At 34.7% G+C, this 22131-nt stretch overlaps 1 protein-coding gene across 6 annotated transcripts in view; it reads right to left on the bottom strand.

Annotated features, from left to right (window-relative positions):
• DGKB (diacylglycerol kinase beta) overlaps positions 1-22131 on the bottom strand; it is a 305960-nt gene that overhangs the window by 246196 nt on the left and 37633 nt on the right. For all 6 annotated transcript variants that reach the window (XM_042044454.1, XM_042044451.1, XM_042044453.1 and 3 more), the window contains 6 exons: positions 8385-8538; positions 6528-6563; positions 5028-5168; positions 3200-3249; positions 1795-1869; positions 1175-1294 (listed from right to left, as the gene is read on the bottom strand). In XM_042044454.1, the coding sequence (XP_041900388.1) occupies positions 1175-1294; positions 1795-1869; positions 3200-3249; positions 5028-5168; positions 6528-6563; positions 8385-8538 (576 nt within the window). The remainder of the gene's footprint in view (positions 1-1174; positions 1295-1794; positions 1870-3199; positions 3250-5027; positions 5169-6527; positions 6564-8384; positions 8539-22131) is intronic.

Genomic DNA, 22131 nt, shown 5'->3' with positions numbered 1-22131 from the left:
CAATGAAAGTTATCTTCAATTCAGACTTTTTACTTGTAGTTTAATAAATAAGATTTTGCAAGACATAATTCTTCTGTTCAACAAACTGGTTTGTTACATATTTCCCTGCACAAAGTATCAATCTGAGCATTCTTTGTGCAAATAAAATAGCACAGAGCAACTACAGCAGTCTAGATTTAGTTCAAGCCATAGCACTAAATGCAGAAAATAAATATTATTTATTATATTCAATATGTGAAAATTACTTAAGAAAAGATGAGATGAAAAGGCTTTCTTTCCAATAGCAGAAAAGCATTTGAAACCTGTGTTTTGATACATGAGTTCAAAATTAGCTCAAATACAGGACAGCAGATGGCACTGACAGCATGCCAATCTTAGAACAACTGTGTTGAACTGGTACAAAATTGATCATATTACATCTGTATTATCTTTAATGTGATGTTGTAAATGTAGAGAACATAAGCTCATCTTTCACAATACTCTATCCTTTGCTGTAAGTGTTCCCTTTGATATTGCTTCTTACTATACTTTATTAACGTAGTTACAGAGATGGAAGATCTTCGCAGGGATGTATCATGACAGGACAAGAGGCAGCAATAATTGCTGCAGAAGAAATTCCATCTGCACAAAAGCTCTTTCCCTTGAGAACAATTAACACGGGGAAAGTTTGCCTACAGAACTGGTAGAATCCACCTCACTGGAATTATTCAGGCTTGACAGGGCACTGGATAATTCAATCTGTGGCACTGCCTTTAATTAGGGACTGGAACAGAAGATCCCCAGAAGTTCTTTCCAGCCTGGATTGCAGTACAGTTAGGCCACACAACCCAGTACCATGCTGAGAAGCCTAGACACTGCTCTAAGCCAGCTGTAACATACACATGGGCAGTAAAACACTCTCAACAGATAATACCGCGGCTAGGAATTAACAGCATGTTGTTAGCAGGGAAAATTATTCCCCTTTTTACAACTTCCAGCTCCAGAGCCAGCTTATTAGGTGGTGCTTCAAACTTGCCAGTGTCTCTCTGACACTGAAGACACTTTCATTCTTTGCATGTCATTCAGCCATAGTAAAGAGGAGTAAAGTCATTCTTCATTCAGGGCACAGAGAAACTAACCAGAAGGCCACAGTCAATATGCAAGCGGAAACTGGACACTATTATTTAATACTTACATTTTCTAACCCAAGAAGGACCAGGAGTGGGATTGTTGTCATTCCCCCTTGGATCCACTCTTCTAGAGAAACAGTACCATCATGATCATAGTCAATTTCTTCCATCATTTCATGAAGAATCTACAGTTCAATGAAAAATTTCCTAAGTTATAATTTATTATTATTATTATTATTATATTCTAATATAGCAGCTTGTTAGGACATGTGCAGATCTCCAATTCTCTCATACAAAAAAAAGAAAAATATTACTTGCATGGTAGCTGTAGTAAAATGAGTGTGGACAGTTCAGAAAAGGAAGTGTCATATTCCTATTTACATTTTATTAACACCTAAAGGTCCCAAACCAAGTTGTGTCCTTTGTGCACTCACTCTTAAGAAATTTTCAGAGACAAACTGGTTGTGTTATAAAAGTTAATTATTACATTTATTGAACGTTTCATGGATCAGATTTAACCAGCAAAATACTGTTAAAAGTGCTAATTCACAGTGCCATCATGGAACACAGACTATTCTCATTTCTACCATACTCACCTATAGAATCCCACGTGAGTATGAAATATCACAAAATTTTGACAGCTGTCTCTAGCAACATAAAAAATTTGTGATAAATGGATACTTACTGGACTTAATTCAGTAATATCCCATTCAAGGTATTCTGCAACATGCATCATTTGAGCAATGATATTTTCCAGCTCCTAGAAATGAATGAAAAAGTATTATATTTAATGTAAGGTTATAAAGAAAAATTCTACTGCAAGCAACTAATAATTCAACTATATTGCATCCAGTGGCACTATTTCATCAACGAAACTGATGAAATGTACTTCACTTTGGAATCTATTCTCAAGTGAATCTGCTTACTAGTAAAACATCCTGCATGGACTACAAAGCATTCAGGGAGGTGAAATACAGCCCCACAATCAAAGTAATTGAAAGTAGTCATAGATACTTCCTTCCTTGTTATCTTTCAAGCACCCATGTTTTCATGATCTGATTTCCACCCTGTGATACAATCATGTAATGTCTTTAAATTCCATCACTCTAACAAATATAAATCACAACCTTCTAATAGAAATAAGGCATAAAGTGGATTCTGTAAACTACTACAGATTTATTTTCTTACCACTACACTATTGCAATTTCCCTTGATAATGTATCACTAGTGCTTTTCTATACTCATATATACACTTTTGCTTTGTAAACACGCTCAAATGCTTATCTAGAACCATTCTGAATTCTCAATTGTATCTAGTTACTTAACTCAAATTTGGTATTGCCTAAAATTATGGTGCTGTATTTGCTTTATACCCATATATAATTTAGCTTCCCTATTTCCCTGCAGTTTATGGCAATCATCTTCTCTTCCTTACCAATGCACTCTATGCTGTCTTGCAAATACCAGTAGATACAAAAGAAGGTGGAAAAAAAACCCAAAGAAAAGTTAAAAAAGAACACTGCAAATAAAACACTTGTTTCTGTTAGCTATCAGAAAAAAAAATAGTTACATCTTTCAAAATTATTTCCATCTCTCTGACTTTTCTTCAAGCATTTGGTTGGTCTACTCCTCAAAACTTTGCCCTTAATATTGTTCCTCCATTCTTAATAACAACATGGAAGTTATGACATCTCTCCACATAAATCCACTGTGTGACTCTCACACTTACCCTTTTTAATGAAATCTTTACAAATTCTGCTTTCATACACATGTCCCAGCAGCATACTAGAATTATTGGAATCATATTAATGTGTCCCCTACAGTAATATGATTAAAAATCAGAAGACTATAGAGCAGGACTCCATGACAGCAGTGTCAGCAACTGAAAATTTATATAGTTGTAGAAGCACTATTTCTTATTGGAAAAGAAAACTCAAGCATTACTTTTCAAATGAATTAATTTTTATCGACTATATTTTATACTGCTTCTAATAATTCAAGGTAAATATAAACTTGATTTGAATTAATGTAGTTTTGCATAGTTTTGCCATGTTTACATACTCTTACAATGCAATACATGAAAACATTACCGAACTGTCCAGGTATCCATTCCCATCTGTATCATACAAGCGAAACATAACTGAAAAGAAAACAAAAAGAGAAGGCAACTCAGTTAGAATACATAACAAATACCTCTCTTTTTCATAAATAAAACCAACTCCAAACCAAAACACAAAACAACTAAGCATGAGTTTCAAAGAAAAGACAAATATTAACATTTTCATTTAATGATCAGACTAGCTGTAGACCCAACAAACAAATTGCATTTAGAATTTGCATTACAGCCACAGGATCTACTGCTTTCAAATTCAGACAGAGTTAAATAATACCATTAATTTATAATGAGAATTCAACTGAAATCAACAGGAAAGTCTGCATACCATGGTGCAGTACAAGCTGAAGTTTATATACTAAAAAGCTACAATATGTGGTATATTTCAACTCTGTATGACAAAGAAGTAAATAAACCCATAAAATAATCATGCCCAGAATTACATGCAGCAAATGCAATTGACCTTCAATACACAAAATACTTAAGTACCATACACATATTAGATCATGCTCTCTCGCTCCTGAATCATATAGAACATAGTCGTTCACCCATGCAGCTCCTATTGCAGGAAGTTCATGGAAAATCCCCCTACTAGAATTACCATCTGCTCCTCTGTCTCTCCTCCTTTCCCTTGTACCAATTGCTGACACCAGGGGAGGCAACTGATCTCCATTTCATGCCATGGTTTGTGCATCAAGCTCCTCAGAGCTCCCATAAGGCTTGCACAACTTGCTACCATGCAGCAGTTACAACACTGTAAGTTAAATTCAGTCCTTGGATCTTAGTTTTTCTCTGCTTGTGTTCTGAATGACCATTCACACGTACATTCTCACGTTTTAATCCTATGTTACCAAAACAGTATTACCAAATTTGGGGCGCTTGGGGGATTTGCTGTGTCCTTGCAGTACAAAGTTGCCACCGTAAGCTAACTACAGGTAACAAAACATCAAGATACTTCAGCAACATGTAACCTTGTATGGATTTCTTATTCTGGCAGAAGCAGCCTACTGTTTGCACATTCTATCATACTGAATATTTACTTTCCATATGAAAGCCTGATCCCGCAGATCTGTTATAAACACACCAGTTATGTATATTGAAGTATATTTCATCTCAATAAGGACTATATGATTCATGCCACATGAAAATCTGGCTTCTAAAATTCCACAATAAGGAAACAGGTTTTCTTCTTTTTTTTCCTCCAGTTTATAAATCAAACTCACAGGGGTTTTTATGTTTGTTTGTTTGTTTGTTTTAAAAGGTAGTGGTGTTGCACCTTCATGACTCATGCTCCTAATTAAAGAAAAAAAAAAACAAACAACCAAACAAGTAATTTCTAGCTTCCTATGTCCAACATTCCTTCCCAATAGTGATGCCGACTTGGATCCTAACTGGCTTTTCACTATTTAGTAATATTATAGAGCCCACAGCCTATATTAGCAACTATTCTTTGTTTGAATTGGGATGTTTAGTACAGGTTATTCACCCATCTAAATATCTCTAAGTATACTCAGTATATTTTGTTTTTCTCAGACCTGATACTAATCAAGAGATGACAGTATAGAGAGGATTACTGTAACTACAGAATGTATAATCCTTACTCCCCATCTTACCAAGTGCTAGATAGAACAAATTTAGTTTAAAATCTCATCATTAGCAAGAATAAAAGATCATTTCTGCAATAAGGGTCACCCAGAACCATATTTTTATAATCCATCTGCTCAAAACTGGTTCTTAAATTCAGAAACAGAATATTTGATGACTTATGTAAATAAATATTTAAAATTAAAAAAGAACATACATACATTCTAGCTTGTCTTCAGGTCTTCCTCTTTCTAGCAGTGACAAATAGCAAACAATATCTTTTAGCTGGATCATGTCTGGTAAATGTGAGTTGGCAGGAGTAGGAGGTCTGGATGTAGAGGTACCCTTGTTAAGCCTCAGACCTGGAAACAACCCATAGCCTTTGTTAGCCTGAACATATGATATAAGCAGAAAATGAAAACAATTCTTGCATGCATTCGTCTCTGTTTTATGTGAATCTCAGATTACTTCTTAATTTAAAGTTTAAAACAATTCATGTTCATAGTTTATCCAGCAAAGGTAGAATTAAAATTAACTATCCAAAAAAAAACCCCACCCAGATACAGGAATGGCATAACCTTTTTTTAATTTGTGTTGATCTGATTTCATTTGACTACAAAAGCATTTGGTGAAAATTTTTATTCTACCATACTAGATGCTAAGTATTAAAAACAATCCCTACCCAACTCTGCATCCACTTCCTTGTGCTTGTAGAAGCTTCATCTAATTTATAGATTGAAAACAACTACGCTAATGGAAGATGTTTTAGTGTAAATGAAAACTCTTATAATACCCAAGTGTATTGTAATCCCAAAAACACTGCCAGATGTGTCAGTGCAGCACATATTTAACACAGAGAAGTCTCAGTAACAGACTACTGAGAAAATAAAGACAGAATTTAAATAATAGTCATAATAATTGCTCAGACATTGTGATTAATAGCTGTTCCAGCGTACCACTTGGAATTAAAGTTTCAAAATTGCCAAACTTTCTGTTTCAGGACGTTAGTATCACCAGACCTGATGATATTACTGGAATCTACAGGACCAAAATGGGGAAAAATGGGAAGAACACAGAGAAAGAAGTAACAAAACTTTCTTTACAAGTTTTTTACTTTTCTCACTGACTGAGGGTTGTCCCCTCTCCCCCTAAATTTAGCTTGAAAAACTTCATTGCAATCTGGACACATCTTCAAAAGCCTATATTTTAAAAGGTAGGTCTACATGCTATGAATTACACGTTAAAACAATAAAATTAGGTAAATAAGAGAAAACTGGCAGGCAAAAAACATATCTTGGAATCAAGTTCATTTTCATGGTTTCAGGCAAATAAACATTAAAAGTAAATATTTAAATGAATAAAATATTTAATAAGGCAATGTTCTATTTAATGAGCTTGCATGTCAGTTAAGTGTCATTAAAACTAAGGCATTATAATATTCTAGTCAGTTAAATGCTAGCTTTAATCACACAACTTACACAAACAGTTCATATTTCAGTCTTATGTAAATCTTTTTCCCAGAATAAAAAGGATTATAAAACCTCAGATAGCTCTTCTCAAAAATAAATAGTCCTGAAATCCAAATGAAAAGAAATACAAATTTTAAGGTATCTTTTAACCTATCATCAGCTGCAAGGTTAAATTATTACTTCTTAATCAGAGCTGGGAAGGGTTGGCTGCAATGTTCTGACTTACAGATGACTTCCAGTCCTGCTGCTTACCTGGCATCTGCTTCCATCTCTCTTCAGACACCTTAACTGAAAATACAATTTATAAACAGACATGAGTGGACAGAAAGAGACTAAGTGGAAAACAAACACATAGCTGACAGATTGATGAACCCTGAAACTTTCCTTGTCATTTTCTCTAGCTCTCATTTACCCTTCCATTTTCCAGAAGAATGTCAAATATTTCTGACAAAGTTATTTTCCAGTACAGTCAGGGTTTTTTTCAATACTGGTAACATTTAAAATTTACTAGATACCCAAAAAAAAGTGTTTCCATAATCTCCATTTGCACATCAAAATGTACCAATGCACAGTTTTTCCCTTTAAATGTTACAATTTATCAGGATTAAACATTTAGTTTAAATAATGAAATTTAATTAAAATATAAAACCAAATTTCAAGCCCAAACAATTCTTGCATGAGGTGAACTGAACTGCCTCTCTGAACACGTTTTGTATATAACAATTTATCAAACAGTCCTTCTGGTATTATGCTAAACACATATGGAAGCTCATATTACATTATATTATTTCTGAAGTCCTTAGTTACAGAAAAAGATGAAAACTCATTACAAACTGGGAAAAGTTAGTGTGGGAGAAAAAAATTTTAGGAGGCAACATTAGAGTATGAATCTTAACATACATTTTAAACAACAAAAAAAATGACAGCACCAACCTTAATAAAGATGTTATAATAATTACCATTTTTATAATTTTACCACACATAAGAATAAAATATATAAAATAGATTTGATTATATTAATATATAATATAGAGAGAGAACTACAGTGCAAGTGAAGAAAGTTGAGTACAGACTATACAGGGCAGAATTTAGCTATAAATCTGACAATGACCTAAAATCAGTTGCTGTCACTCCTACAGATGAAGTGTCAAAACCATAAATATACAGTACCAGAGTCATAAAAGATGATTTTTTAAAATAATAGTAATCAGAAAATATATGTGAAAAACACAGAAAAATAAATAAACATGCACCATTAAATGGCAGCTGTTATTGGAATTATCAGGCAAAAAGTAGCTACAAATTTTGGTGAGTGGTTCATGTCTATTGCTGATGCTGGTCATTGATGAAGTCATGATGAAAAGGTCAATGAAAAGTTAAGCAGAATAAACACATGAAACCGTTTGGTACCTTGTCTACGCATTTGAGACTACCTCAATAAATTAGTCCAGCTTCTGATTTTAGGTACTGGATTTTGATAGACTTCCCAAACTGCTGAAGTACTAAACCAAGTATTTCAAGCTAACCATAAAGTAACCATAAATTTCTTTAGCAAGGTTTTATAAAATTTTGTAGTTGACAGTTTTTAAAACTATTTTGCATGCCATTTTCCCTGAACTCAAAATCACTTTTAGGGATATATTAACACTTACCCAACATTTAAAATATCAGTAGCTGCTAAGTATGTAGGATTAATAACAAGAAAATCACACCTAGACAGTTAAGAGAAACAGCAGCAACTGGCACAGAAACAGTTGAGCACCAGCAGGAGCCTCCTGCATGAAGCTTGAAGGTTTCTAAGTGTTTATACAGGAGAGTAGGCAACAAGACCACGTAACCATAGCAATCTGATTAGCATTAACATGACAAAGAATGTCCACTTGGTGTCTCAGCTGCATCATTATTGTGAATTAAAAAGACACAACCACTTAATTTCCATTCCTTTTCACAGTATTTCCTATCATGGTTGAGTTAGTTTCTCTAATTTCACAAACACCAGAACAAAAATCCCTCCACGTGTAGTTTAGAATTCCATATTTACAGCTATTAGAAGTAAAACAGCAGAGTGAGGGAACCTTTAGCTCTTATATTACTGATTTTATTACTTACCTCCAGAAAGGTGCTGTGGTTTGTTTTTTATTAATGGGCTGCAGTGAGAGATTTTGTTCCTAAATGATGTAAAAAGATGTTCAACAAAATCATCTGGTAACTCTGCCTCCAGAAAAGTCTTCATGAACAGCTTGAACCCCTCTAAATCAATTGTCTGCAGTGAAGGGGAAGAAAACAAGAAAAATTTTTGAATGCTTCGTAAAAAAATATTCATACTAATCCATCAAATAATAGCCTGTTGACAAAAACTTTGTACTGTATTTGAATATACTGATTTCTGAAGATACAGACTGGCACACCTATTCTTGAAAGTGATTATTGAATTAAGTATTACTTTGAAAATTCACAGTATTGCTGCAATACCTCAGAGCACAGTATAAAACAGACCCAAGTGAATTCTGAGCACTTATATCAGGACCCTGAAATCAGGTTCCGTGCTCTCAAATTTCTTCATTAGCAACCAAAGGCACCTACAGAGCTCCTAGGGATGTACTTAGCATGTCTTAGCTTTTCCTATTATTAGGCAGACAAAAAGCAGGGGATTTTTGGATGCCTAATTCAGGGAATTGACGGCCTCCTGTCTTTTCCTAGGTGGCAACATGCTTTGCCAAAGAGTTACTAATCACCCTGTCTCAAATAGGTTTGAAGAGTCAAATGAGAGTGCTTAGACATGCAGCATTACTTAGCGAGGAAAACACCAAAAATTGTTGATTCAAAACAATTGTCACTTAGTTTAATTTGATTTTGCTTTTGCCAGCAAGGTAAGAGCCAATTAATAAAATTCCAGTGATGATATCTTCTGTTAAAACAGCATTGTCTGCTTCAAGTAATAAAATGAATCATTGATTAACTCAAGTCGGAAGGAATACATAAGGAACATTAAGTTCAATTCCCTGCTCCTCACAGGACTACCTGAAACTAAACCATATAACCAAGAACATCATCCAAATGCTCCTTGAGTGCCAGACTCCTTGAGTGGCTCTTGGTGCCAGGACCAAGCTGTGCCCTGGGACGCCTCTTCCACTGACCAACGGCCCTCTCAGTGAAGAGCCTTTTCCTGATGTCTGATCTGAACTTCCCCTGATGCAACTTCATTCCATTTCCTCATATCCTGTTGCTGGTCACCAGGGAGATTTCAGCACCTCCCCCTCAAGGAAGGTGTAGGCTGCAATGGGATCACAGCAATGCAAAGCATTATGATCCCATTTTATCCTGCTAATCGAGAATGAAGATAAAGGTATACTGAAACATATTGACACAACTGCATATTTATCACTGATGCTGCTCATTACACATGTGATTTTAAAACGGCTTATCAATTATTAATCTGAAAAAACATAGTGTTACCTTGTTTATAGATCAAATAGAACAGCAACTTGTCATCATTAAATAATTAAGGGATAAAGCCACATGATACCACAAAACTGATTTTGAGAAATTTCCCCGTGCTTCAGGAAGACTACGTTTCTCCAAAGAAAACTCTAGTACAACTCCTTTAGATCATCACAGTGAATGTGGAAGGAGGGAAAACGCTACCAAGAATCAGTTGGAAACCATGCCAGAAAAAAGAAAATCAAAACTGAATTTTCAAAACGCCTCAGTGAATTTGCAAACTGTCAGTATAAATAATTTTTGCTATTATTTTAATATAATTTTAAGACTTAGGAGCAGAGACTTCTCTTCCCCTGACTTCTTTGACTTTTACTTTTTCAATGTATTTATGAGACATTAAAATTTTATGTGCACATTAAATTAGGTGTTTCCCATTAAGATCAAGACCTAACTGCTGAACGGTAATATTTCAAATGTGTATCATTATCCTTATGAGGCACCAACAACACAAATTGCAAAATCTGACTGCTCTTGTGCAAGTCATTATTATTATTATTATTAGGAATGCAAGATTGGCATGATGGTCTCTCTGCTGAGCTTCTAATACAGAACATCTCATTTGAGAAAGAAGCGCAGCGAAAGCAATAACACTCTCACCTCTTGAAGACAAAAATAGCAGAGACCAAAAAAATTGCACACAATGCTCAAGATGGGTGTAGAAAAGAAATAATCACCTTGGACATGGACTTGCTATCTTTATGTCATCAGACAGTTTCAGCCACGCGCTTTTACTTTGGCAAATCATACACTGTTTCATTCGTGCTACAAACTTAACATTTTTTCTCTCTGATAAAACCACTGACATCTAGTTCACTGTTTATAAACTATGAATCACAATAGCAAAAGGGTTTGTCTCAGCATCCAAGTAAACCAGTAATTAGTTACACTAATATACACTATATAACTGCATTTTTTATCTGCAAGCATAACAAACACATTAATCACTAAATCAACTGACTTTACACAATGTGAAATCGCTTTGTTAAATTGTGCATTAATGAAATGTGTCTTAGCTATTTCACTAAATGATATGCACAAAAAAACCCAGCTAAGTGTAAAAGGAAACTAAACCCAAGTCATAACTCCATTTAAACTAAGGTTTATGGATGGACATATAAAATATCTTTGCATTACATTAATCTTTTCTTTATTTACCTTGTCTGTGGATTTTATGTATATATTGCAAAAAAATATTCTTTGAGTTCAGAGCCACCTTAGATTTTTAAACTGCTGAGTGGCATTGGTCCTTCAAGCTGTCAGCACTAACTAAATCCCTAAGGCTACATTTTTTCCACTTCTGGGTTCAGAATTATATCTGTGTAGAGAATTGGATAAATAAATAAGTTTGAAATTATGTACTTTTTTCTTCCTGAAGACTCATTCTCAAAGATGTTCAAACTTTTCAATATTTTGTAAAGAGGGTCAGACTATCATTTAAGCCAGCATCCACCAACACATGCTCCAAACCTTAAGAAAAGGCAAGAGATACTAAAGTAACACATGACTTGGCTGCCATGTCCGTTTATTTATATTTGACATCTTGACTGCCACCAATCACAGTAGCTCAGCAAAGGACAACAGAAAGTGTGTGGTTGTTCTAAAGGTTGTTCTACAGCCAGATTTGTTCAGCTGAAAGTGCTTTATCCTCTGTTCTAGCATGCTCTGTGACCTGTATTCCCCCAGGGAAGCAGCAATATTCATACAACCAGAGTTTGGATGTTCCACATCCAAGAGCTTTCGAATTATAACGAAAGTTAGTCAGGAGTTGGCAAATGACTTGAATACACATCAGAAATGTTTAAAATGGCAGATGCAAATGTTTAAAATGCAGATGCAAAACCACATGCTGTATGCAAAGAATGTGTAAAACTAGTCCTGCCTATGGGAGATCTCTGTGTAGAGCCCTGTGATTAGGTTCTTGCCTAAAACCCCAAAATCTGTGATTCTAATACTCCATAGCTGAAAAACATTCTAGAGGACCTAACATAATTGGTGTACATTATCCTATTAGAAGTGAGATCTAAAATAGTATAGTCATTTCTGGATATTTGTTTTTGTAAATGTATATACAGTAAATAACAGAACTAAGCTAGAATATGGCAGATCTAGGAGTAGTTCAGATCATCCATCACGTTTCACAATGAAAAAGAGTGATCTTTTAAAACCAGGCTCACTTTGAAATTGCTTTCAGTCCCTTCTCTATCATCTCTCTTTCATTGTAATATACATAACTTATAGAAAAATGAAAGAATTTCTTAAAAGAAATCCTGAGAGGTGCACTGTAGAAGACAGAGGTGTTAGAGCATTCTCACCAAGCACAGTATGGTTCACTTAGAACAGAGCACTTAAAGATGAAAACATTTGCTCAGCTTAATTTAGATCTACTTTCACAATAGAGGAAACAACACACAATATTATAGTCATTTCTCTATTATGCAATTATACACAATTTTTCTTTTTTCCACATTGAGCTTTACCATTCTGAAACAGGGAAATGCTGCAGCAAGGAACTACCTTTCCTTTAATTACCAGCATTTTCCCCCAACCCCAGTCACTTTTCAAATGTATTGTACAATGTTTTGGTAAGCAAAAGAGCAAAAAAAAGGAAAGCAGAGAACAATCATTTTCCACCTTAAAATGTATCATGCTTGATCTTCCTTTTAAATCTCACTGTCATTATCAGAAGTTCTCAAATGAAAAGTTCAGAGAATTTTGGTATGGCTTGCAAATAATTTATTTATGCTAATGAATTCTCAAACATTAATTAAACAGTTCAAATCAATAACATCAGAATAATATATAAACCATAATGGTGGATGTGGTTTTCTTAAGCATGCAGGCTAATTGCTTAATTTTCAACAGTTGCTTGCCTTCCAGAAGCTCCAGCTGAATTTAAATGAACCTGAGAAAGAAGGATTTAGCATTTCAAAGGCATTTTCCATGACGTTTCCCAAGTGAGGGGATGAGAGCGTGAGAGGATGCACCAAACTGACAACAATTAGCCTGGCACATAAATTAATTCATTCCATTTCACAAGAGATTATCAGGGCATAGAGAGACTATGATCACAAATTTAGGGATTTCAGGAAAATTTAACATAACAAAGAGATAAAATATGACACAGTTGAATCAGAAAAACATGAAAGAATTTTCAAATAATTTGGCCTAAATCTTCTGAGGGAGTCTAAAAGAAGAAAAAAATCTATGCAGTTTTAGCTTTGACTCTAATAAAAAGTGTACCAAAATCCTTGCCTGTAGGTCACAGAAAAATAAAGGGTTTTATACTAATCATATAAAATTGAATTTCTATTTTTATATGTCAAACTGAATCACCAAGTTTACTGGAACTCCTTTTCTTATGTTTTACAAAAAGAAACTTTACAAAATAAGACTTCTGTATTACTGGGTAATAAAATTTCATTTGGTAATGAAAGATTTTGATATAAGTCCAGAGAAATACACATTTAAAACCACCACTGAGTTTCAGCTAATTTAAACCATAAAATTAATATAAAATAATTGTATTATATTTTTAGAAGTAGTTAGTTCCTACTTATAGATTTTATTGATGTTTCCAAATACCTGAAATTAAGAAAAAAAATTTAAAATTATATATCCACCTTGGAGAAAAGGAAAGGAGAAGGAACAGAAGACATAAGCAACATTGGAGAAATTTAACTTTAAAATTATTTTTAGCAAGTAAAATGTGCAAACTATTAAACAATTTTCATATTTTCTGAAAGCAAACATAGAACTGGACTCCCTATGACTCAATGCATAGGGATATTAAAAATGTGCATCTTTTCCTACACGATAAATTGTCAGGGAAAATCCATAACCTTTAATTAACCACCCACAAAATTTCAAAATTAAAATCCTAGCCCTACACTTCCAACAAGCATTTATTGCATAAGTATTGGGAGTTTTTTCCCTCTACGCTCCTTCCAAACTGATAAAGAAGAAACAGACCAAAGCTTACAATGAGGTCTACGTCACTGACTGGCCACAGAGAAGAAGGTTCTCAGTTTATACGTTCACAAAAAAATTGAATCATCCACAAAAACAAAAAATGTGCTATGCACCAAGTGCAACTGAGACCACCACTTCCTTCTGAAAGCACAGAAAAAGTAACAGATTTTCCCTCTTGTGGGGGAAAAAAAATCTCCTGGTAAAGACAACTCGCCTGTGGAAGTCACCTTGGCTGATTTCCCATTTGCCTGAGGAAATTCAAACCTGTGTCTCTTTCTCAAAAGAGCATCCAAGTATCAAGAAAGAGCTGAAGAGTCACTGAGGGAAAAAAGAAGGTTTCTGTATGCCTATGCCAACAAAATTTTTAAATATTTATTTGTAAAATGTGACTGAACAAATTACTGATAAACTCCTATGAATGAGGTGATCTGAACGTGCACTCACAGAGATGTATGAAAAAAGAGGCCAAAATGTTTCCGCTGTTAAGGCGGTACTTCTGGACACATGGAAAAATTTAAGATGCTTAGGTGAATTTTAAAGAAAATAGTTGAGACAAGTTTTTATTTCTTCTCTTTTTTAAATTGTCATAACAGAGTTGGATGCTATCTTTACTCAGAGAGCAAATAACCCATTCAGGATCCACGCCTATGCTAGAAGAAACAGAACAAATATATGTATTGCATATCTAAAAATACATATTCATCTATACATACTACCATATATTAATTCTAAATTAAGCAGTGAACAGCAATTATAGTGAGGTACTTCAGTGCCTCTGGGACTATAACATGTCATCTCACATCCTGCATATATTTTACAATTAAATTTAGGGATGTATGCATTAGTCCAAAAAATCTATCAGTTGTGGGGTTTTTAATGTAAATGACATGAAAAGATTATGTACAAAAAATTCCATCAGTGCAAATAACTCACTGTACACTTTTTTATGATTAAAAACAGAAGAAGCAGTTTTCATTAGTGAAACAAAGCAGACTAATCTGTCTTTATTTCCACATATCCACATACTATGAGAACATTCCTGCCATGATGTCCGACTAAGCAAATATAGAGAGATTTGCCCAGATCTGTAGTTTCAACTGAATTGTTCTTGTTAAAGAACCCATACCCAACCAATGTGTTGTGGTGGAAATTTTTCTGAAGGTTATGGCTTATGGCATCCTTCACTTCACAAGGAAGCAAATTAGGATTTGCTCTGCCAACTCCCATTATTTTGGAGAAAATTCCTTCACTCAAATAGCCCTTTAAGAACCAGGATGAAACAAAAATAATTAGGCCAAGAATTATCCTCATAATACTATTTTTAGAATAACAGAATACAATAAAAGTTTATCACGGAACTCTGTTATGCCTTACGCATTTTGTAAAATACGAAAATATAAAACTAAAGCATCACTAGCTATATGGATAAAAAGCAGCAACTGCAAAAGATAATACCATGCAGCACCTATTTTACTTAAAAGTCTGGAAAGAAAGAGAGGGGCAATGCTATTTGTGTATAGACTGAGTTTGTGTGGAGGTAACATCTGGGCTATGCAAGACAAGTGGAAATATCAGTCTTTCCTCCAAACTTGTTTACAACCCTGTCTCCTTTGCATCTCTGCTATCAAGGATGCATCACTGGGTAACTATGTGTTGGGTGGGGAAGAAAGCTGAGATTGAGCTACAGACCCCAGACTTCAACTCGGAGATTTCAACCACATCTGTAGGCAACCTACTCGGACAGCTGCCTGACACCATATTATGGAAAATGGTGATGGAGCAGACAAAAGGAGGTTTCTTTGAGTTATAAAGAATATTCTGCACTCAGTGGGAAAACTGAGATAAGATGTAAAAGTAGATTCTCAGAACACTGAAGTTCCTTCCTCCCCAGCTGCTAAAAGCTCCTGGCAAACTGTTTAACAGCTCACCATGCATTCTGAGATATTTCACTGTTTTTCTATAATCATACATTTAAAAAGCCAGCTATGTAGAAAATTTAGCCCAGCCTTTTGTTGTTCTTCTACATCTCAGAAAACCTCTCCTATGAAGATTCGCTGAGAGAGCTGGAGTTGTTAAGCCTGGAGCAGAGAAGGCTTTGGGGAGACCTTATAGCACCTTTCAGTCCCTAAGGGGGGCTAAAGAGAAAGCTGGTGAGGGACTTTTTACAAGGGCAGGTAGAGATAGGACAAGGTTTAATGCTTTTAAACTGAACAAGCGTAGCTTTAGGACAAATATTAGGAAGTTCTTTATAGTGAGGATGGTGAGGCACTGGAACAGGCTGCCCACAAAAGTTGAGGATGCCCCATCCCCTGCAGTGTTCAAGGCCTCTGAACAACCTGGTCAAGTAGAAGGTGTCCCTGCCCATAGTAGGGGTCTTGGAAATAGATGATCTTCCTACCCAAACAATAAGCTGATACTATTTTACCCTGAATCTGAGCACTAGTTCATCCTTCTTAAGATACCACACGAAATCGTATGAAAGAACAGTAGGCACACATAAAAAGACACATTTGAACAAATGGCAATCATTGAACTAGAAAAAAATAATTACTAAGAATCTTAACTTTAAAGAAGTGGAAGTCACAAAGAAATTAAAGACCTGGAAACTGTTTAAATAAAGTTTTCAGGATAAACTACATATTTCAAGAGATTTTCCAGGTTGACACTGATTACTTTGACTAAAGAATTCACAACTGTGAAGAAACAAAACCATTAAAATAGTTTAGGGGTTTTAGATGCACTAAAAATCTCACTTTATTCATAGTCAAAAAAGTAGTCTGGAATTTTTCTTCTTCTGTTACGGCATAAAATACTACAAACCTGACAATAAAGCAGGCACTATTTTCCATAGTATCATGACCATATGTGAATTTCTTGGCAGTGTATCCAATGTACCTCATAGATATGTGATAAGATGCTTTTTATCTTATGAACATCACTAAAGAAAGCATATCTCTTACTTCTCTTTCTACTCTATACCAACAGCATAAAGCAAAGCTCTTGCTTCCCACACTACAGTTTCTTTTGAATCCCAGATAAGCAGAATATGAGGGACTCCAAGGATAAAGAAATGTGCATCAGTCTATGCTTAACATGCTTTAAAAAATCTCCAATTACCATGATAAGAGCTCTGTTTCTTCTCAAGCACTCACTGATAAGTGCATTACTCTAATTTAGTGCTGCTTCACAGAGGGTGAGTCTCAGTCTCAGGAAGAACAGGAATTGAAGGACTGGTTTTCAAGTAGCAGTTACGACTTTGCTTGACAAAATAGCAGACACTTTCAGGTTTCTTCTAGTTTTGAATCAGACGTATATAGGCCAACACTCAGCTAAAACCACAGGTCTTTATCTCCTGCTTATGGCTATAACAGGCTACAGAGCTGCCTTAAAATATCTGATCCTGTCCCAAGCAGCAGAATGGCTTCTAACACCTTGAGCAACAGAGAGGAAGAGGCTGAACTCCACCTACAAACACTGTGTATTTGACTTCTTTGTTTCTCCTGCAACAGTTAAGCTGTTCAATTTTATAATTTGCTTTTCTGCTTTACTGATAGTAAACACAGATATGTAAGATCAAGAAAAATCCAAATATGCATGCATATTTTGAAGATTTATGCATTTTGTGTATGTTCTGTGCCAACACACAGAACTCTACATGGTATAGACATCAAAAGCCAGTATATCCCAATACTGAGAATACAGAAAACATGGTTCCTCAGTAAAAAATAGGATATATACAAGGAAATTTATGCCTCTTTTAATATAGAAGTTTTTTAACTATGCTGCATAATATTTTAACTCCTACCATACTAAGACATTTGAAGAGAACCAATAATTTATTAATAAAATGGAAGCTTTTTGACTCAAGATCTATCCTAACTGCAATAGAGGAGTTCTAACTGTCTCCTGTATTTTCCTAGCTGGTGTAAATGCAACAACCAGCTCTTCTGGATGATATGTAGAAAGAAGGGAGAGAAGCTTTATCACTCTACTTTCTTTCTCCTCACAAGACACCAAAAAATTAATAGTCTCTTGATGAAAGAGTTGGCATTGTGGATGGAGCAGGGCAGGGAGGTCTAGAATAATAACTTCTTTTATTCCTCCCCACCACACTGGCCACATAAATGGGAACAAGACATGATCTAGTGTTTGAAGTTAATCTCCACCCATAAATTCTTTTAAAATACCACATTCTCTTTGATCTTTTCTTCTTTTAGATTTGTACAAAATATTTCAACATAAGCCACTATTTTCAGCATCCTGAAAAACAGAATGTAATAGAGAAAAGAAAAAAAAAAGAGAAAATATTCATTTCAAGAGACTTCCACGACATATGGCTTTGATTTATTAAAAAGAACATTTCACAGATAATGGAAAGAGAATTATGTTGAAATGTAATTTTCAATTATTTACTTTTTAAATTATGTTGTCCGATCTCCAAATGGTGCAAAAAATATAATCGGCTTTCATCTACTGACAGTAATTGCTCTAGGTTATTTTTTGGGGTTGGGTAAGTTCCTTTAACTGATTATTTCTTTTTAAACTATTTATATTGACCCAATATGTGAAAAAGGAACTGTTAAGTAAGAGTAGATGTTACAGGGCCTTGATTCACATATAGTGCTATGACAACAGGGGCAAACGCTTATGCGAGTGCATTAGTGACAATTACATGATTAGCTGTGAACACCAATGCTAAAGCATTCCCACAAAAGCCAAAGTCTTGAAGATTTATTGATCATCACATTTCAAAACCTGCTGTTGTTTTGACAAAAGATGTGGAAAAAAAGTGGAGAGACTATATATAGAGAGGATTAACAAGCTAAAACCCAGGAATCACATGAGAATGCGTAAGTTTTTGGTGTTTAAAATGTATTTCTCACGTTCGTAAGGCAGAAATTAAAATAAAATTTGGAATTCCTCATGAAGACTGGCTTTGTGCATCAAGGTAAAATCTGGTTTAAATTCAAAATCCTTAGCATTTTCTGCTCGAAGCATTTCATTAAATACAGTTTTTACATAATTAATTTTGAAAATTCTGGTAACCAAATAAAACTATTTCTCAGCTATATCAGCATTCAAATTCTTATCTACTGAAATGAATGTTTAAAAAATTTTAAAAACCCCACATGCTCTCACAGGCTGCTCCTATGAAATACTCCATATGGACAAACTACATTTGGATATTACCAATACACAGACATATATTACTGCCAAAATTTTCCCTCAGCTCTTCAAAGAAGTAAGCTCAACAAAACATCTAAAATGGAAATGGGAAAAACTCAATTTTTATGCAATAATTAGATTTTTAAGCATAACATTCTCATGTTATTAAAATAAATTGATGCTAATTACCAAAATAAGTCTGGAATGTATTCACCAGCTACTGCAGTCTCATCCCAATCTTACATGCAGGTAATAAAAACCAAACCACTTTTATCAGCAGGTTTTCTTTAGTACGTAATTCTATGTGTGCATAAGTTTGCATATCCGTACGTACTGCACACATACGTACTTGTTTTTAATATGTAACTTTCACTAAATATGCTATATTTACTATACAGAGGTGGGGCTTTTTTTAAGAAGAGTGGTAAATCACATACTTTTAGAAGGATCTTGTTGGAGATTATCATTCAGAGTCTACTTGAAATTATTACATATGAAATAAAGTGAAAAGTAGATAGTTTGCATTCTTCCCCAGAAGAATTGGTCAGGAAAAATGGGGTAGGTGGCATGGTTCAGACAAAAGCCAAACAAAATAGCAAAATGAATGAATCCCTGAAAAAAAGTCAGTTATGACAAAAAGTTCTGGTCGAAACGAACAATTAAGCTGCTTGTGAAGATTGTGTAAAGACCTACTCGCAGAAAAACATGTCTGCATTGGCATCTTCATAATGTGGCTAAAAGTAGGAAAAATCACTTCTCTATACATGTTCTACGGCAATGGTATTCTCACATTTTACCTGTATTGATCCTATCTGTGCATTACAAATTTTTGTGGAGGTTATTTCAGCTACATTTATTAAAAATACTTGCTATAACACTTTTAGTAAGAAAAGTAATATGTGACAATGTCATGTTACTAGTTATTGTTAATCCCTCCCTCTTTAAAGTTTTGAAGAATACAAATTAATAAACTTTCACTTCACTAATGAATGGTTTGCTGAGATTTAACCAAACCTGAGCCCAGCTGGAACCTTCACTTGGATTAATCACACCGATAGAAAAACATTTAAAATGTCCCATTCCATTTGTCAACAAATTACATCCACTTTATACTAAGTAAATGTACAGATTTTAGTAAAAGTGGAACTATACTAATTGACCTAAGTTTGAGTTTCTCCTCACCAGTATTTAAAAGTACAGCTTAGAAAGAATTAAAAGGATATGAGCAGTGGCATCTGTTCAATTACACACGTATACATTCATATATATCAATACCTGTATTGCACAAGAAAACTTCAAGACATTTCCATTTGTTGATTAATTCTTGCAATAAACTATGATTTAAAGTATTTTACTTATATTTTGTTTTTCTATGCAGTTTCATAAATATTATCTAGATGCCACCATGCACGTGAATCAAGCATAGCTGAAGCTATCATGATAAAAAACCAACACGAAACATAATATATTGTTCTTCATAATGAAAACAAATGACACCCCCTAACCATAATCAAAGAGTCTGTCTAAAGCTCTTCAAATTGTCTTTTTTAACACGTGACATGTAGACGAAAGTGGTAATAGGTTCATAAAGTTAAAGCATAAGGTACTGTGCAACACAAAAATGTAAAGGAAAAAAAGGATAAAAATAAGTTCTTAAGAAAGAGAAGTGTATCAAAAGGAAAGGAGGATATCAAAGAGGGAGATTAGCACTGGTAGCACAGACTGAGAAAAGGAGAAAGACCAGCAAAGATCATAAAAAGTGTTCAAACCTGAACAGTTTTGCAGCAGAAATTGACTATCTGAAGTATTTTACACCTCAATGCCCTCAACACACTCCACAGAAAGCAGGCTCACAGCCAGACTGCCAACATCTCTTCCTGGCAGGCTTCCCAACTCTCTAGGTATCCAGAAAGCTTTCCCTAGAAATTTTGCCCATGGAGCCAGAAACACAGAGTACCCAGTGAAACACAGAGTACCCAGTGTCTGAAACCTAGAGTTTACTGCTGGTGATACACACAAGATGCTACATTCTTTTCTTTTGTAGCTATAAAGATACAACTTAAGCTTCTTACATGTGAAGGACAGGCTTCTCCTACATTATATATGCTATAATTCTGCACATCCTACTAACCTTCTGTAAATTAGTTCCAATTTGAGTTCACTTCATCCCATCATTTGGACAAAAGTAGAAAGACGTGACTTCTGCAGTACCTTTTTTAAAGAAAATTAAATCTTCCTATCTGCAGTAGAAATACTTCGCTTAATATATTATAATAAGGCAAGGTTTTTTACAGTAATTTAATATCTTCTGTCACATTAAAGAACATAGCTGAGGGAAAGAACACAAAATATGCTTTCAAACTATATTCCTGTGTGCTTGAAATTTTAACTACTTTTCCACTTATGTCAGCAGGCCTAAGACACTACCTCTTCTTACAAGTTTTGTCTTCCTTTCAGACTACCATGGCCACAGGAACACTATTACAACATCCCAGTAACATCCTTCTCCTCTTCATGTCCAAACCACAGTGATACTCTGCATTCACCTTTGGTCAACTACATACACGTTAATTTATCTGACAATGCCAGTTGTACCAGGGTACGCTACACTGTAGCCTGCACACGTGCATTTCATTCCATTTACTATAGTCCATAACATCTCCAGCTTTTCCCATGTGATATTAACTCCCAAATTTCGTTTAGTTTGTTGATTCTATTAGTATTCATCTACTCATTTGACAAAGTAATTAGCTAAATACTGATGAGATTATGCTCAAGACTGGTCACAGACACACTGTTTTAATGTTGAAACCTCTTTCAGGACCCTCTGCAGTCACTCTGTTAGCTTATAAAAAAAAAATAGATAAGTCCTTTTATGATTGGGCAGTTCTGATCTTATTAACACATCTCCAAAAGCTCAACTGGCCTCTGACCCCAGAAATTGAGGGGTTCCTATAAAACTAATGCTTTCACTCTCTTGACTTTCTCATTGCTCGCATGCTCTGGCTGCCTCTTCCCTGAACAGCAGAGCCAGAGCTTTTTAACACCTTTGTGCTATGAAGAAAGAATAACTAGGTCACTTAAAAAACTAGTCCATTTGATTAGTCCTTCTTCCCTAGGTTTTTTTTTTTTTTTTCCCATTTTACTTTTATACCTGGATTTAGGCTACTGAAGTTTCTAAGGAGTAGCTTCTCCTGAGTAGTAGTTGATGTTCAGCATT

Source organism: Corvus kubaryi, unplaced genomic scaffold, assembly GCF_017639235.1.
Source record: "Corvus kubaryi isolate FWS band 111438036 unplaced genomic scaffold, C.kubaryi_AGA036_p1.0 37398, whole genome shotgun sequence".
Taxonomy (NCBI): domain Eukaryota; kingdom Metazoa; phylum Chordata; class Aves; order Passeriformes; family Corvidae; genus Corvus; species Corvus kubaryi.
This window is presented reverse-complemented; position numbering and strand designations above follow the sequence as displayed.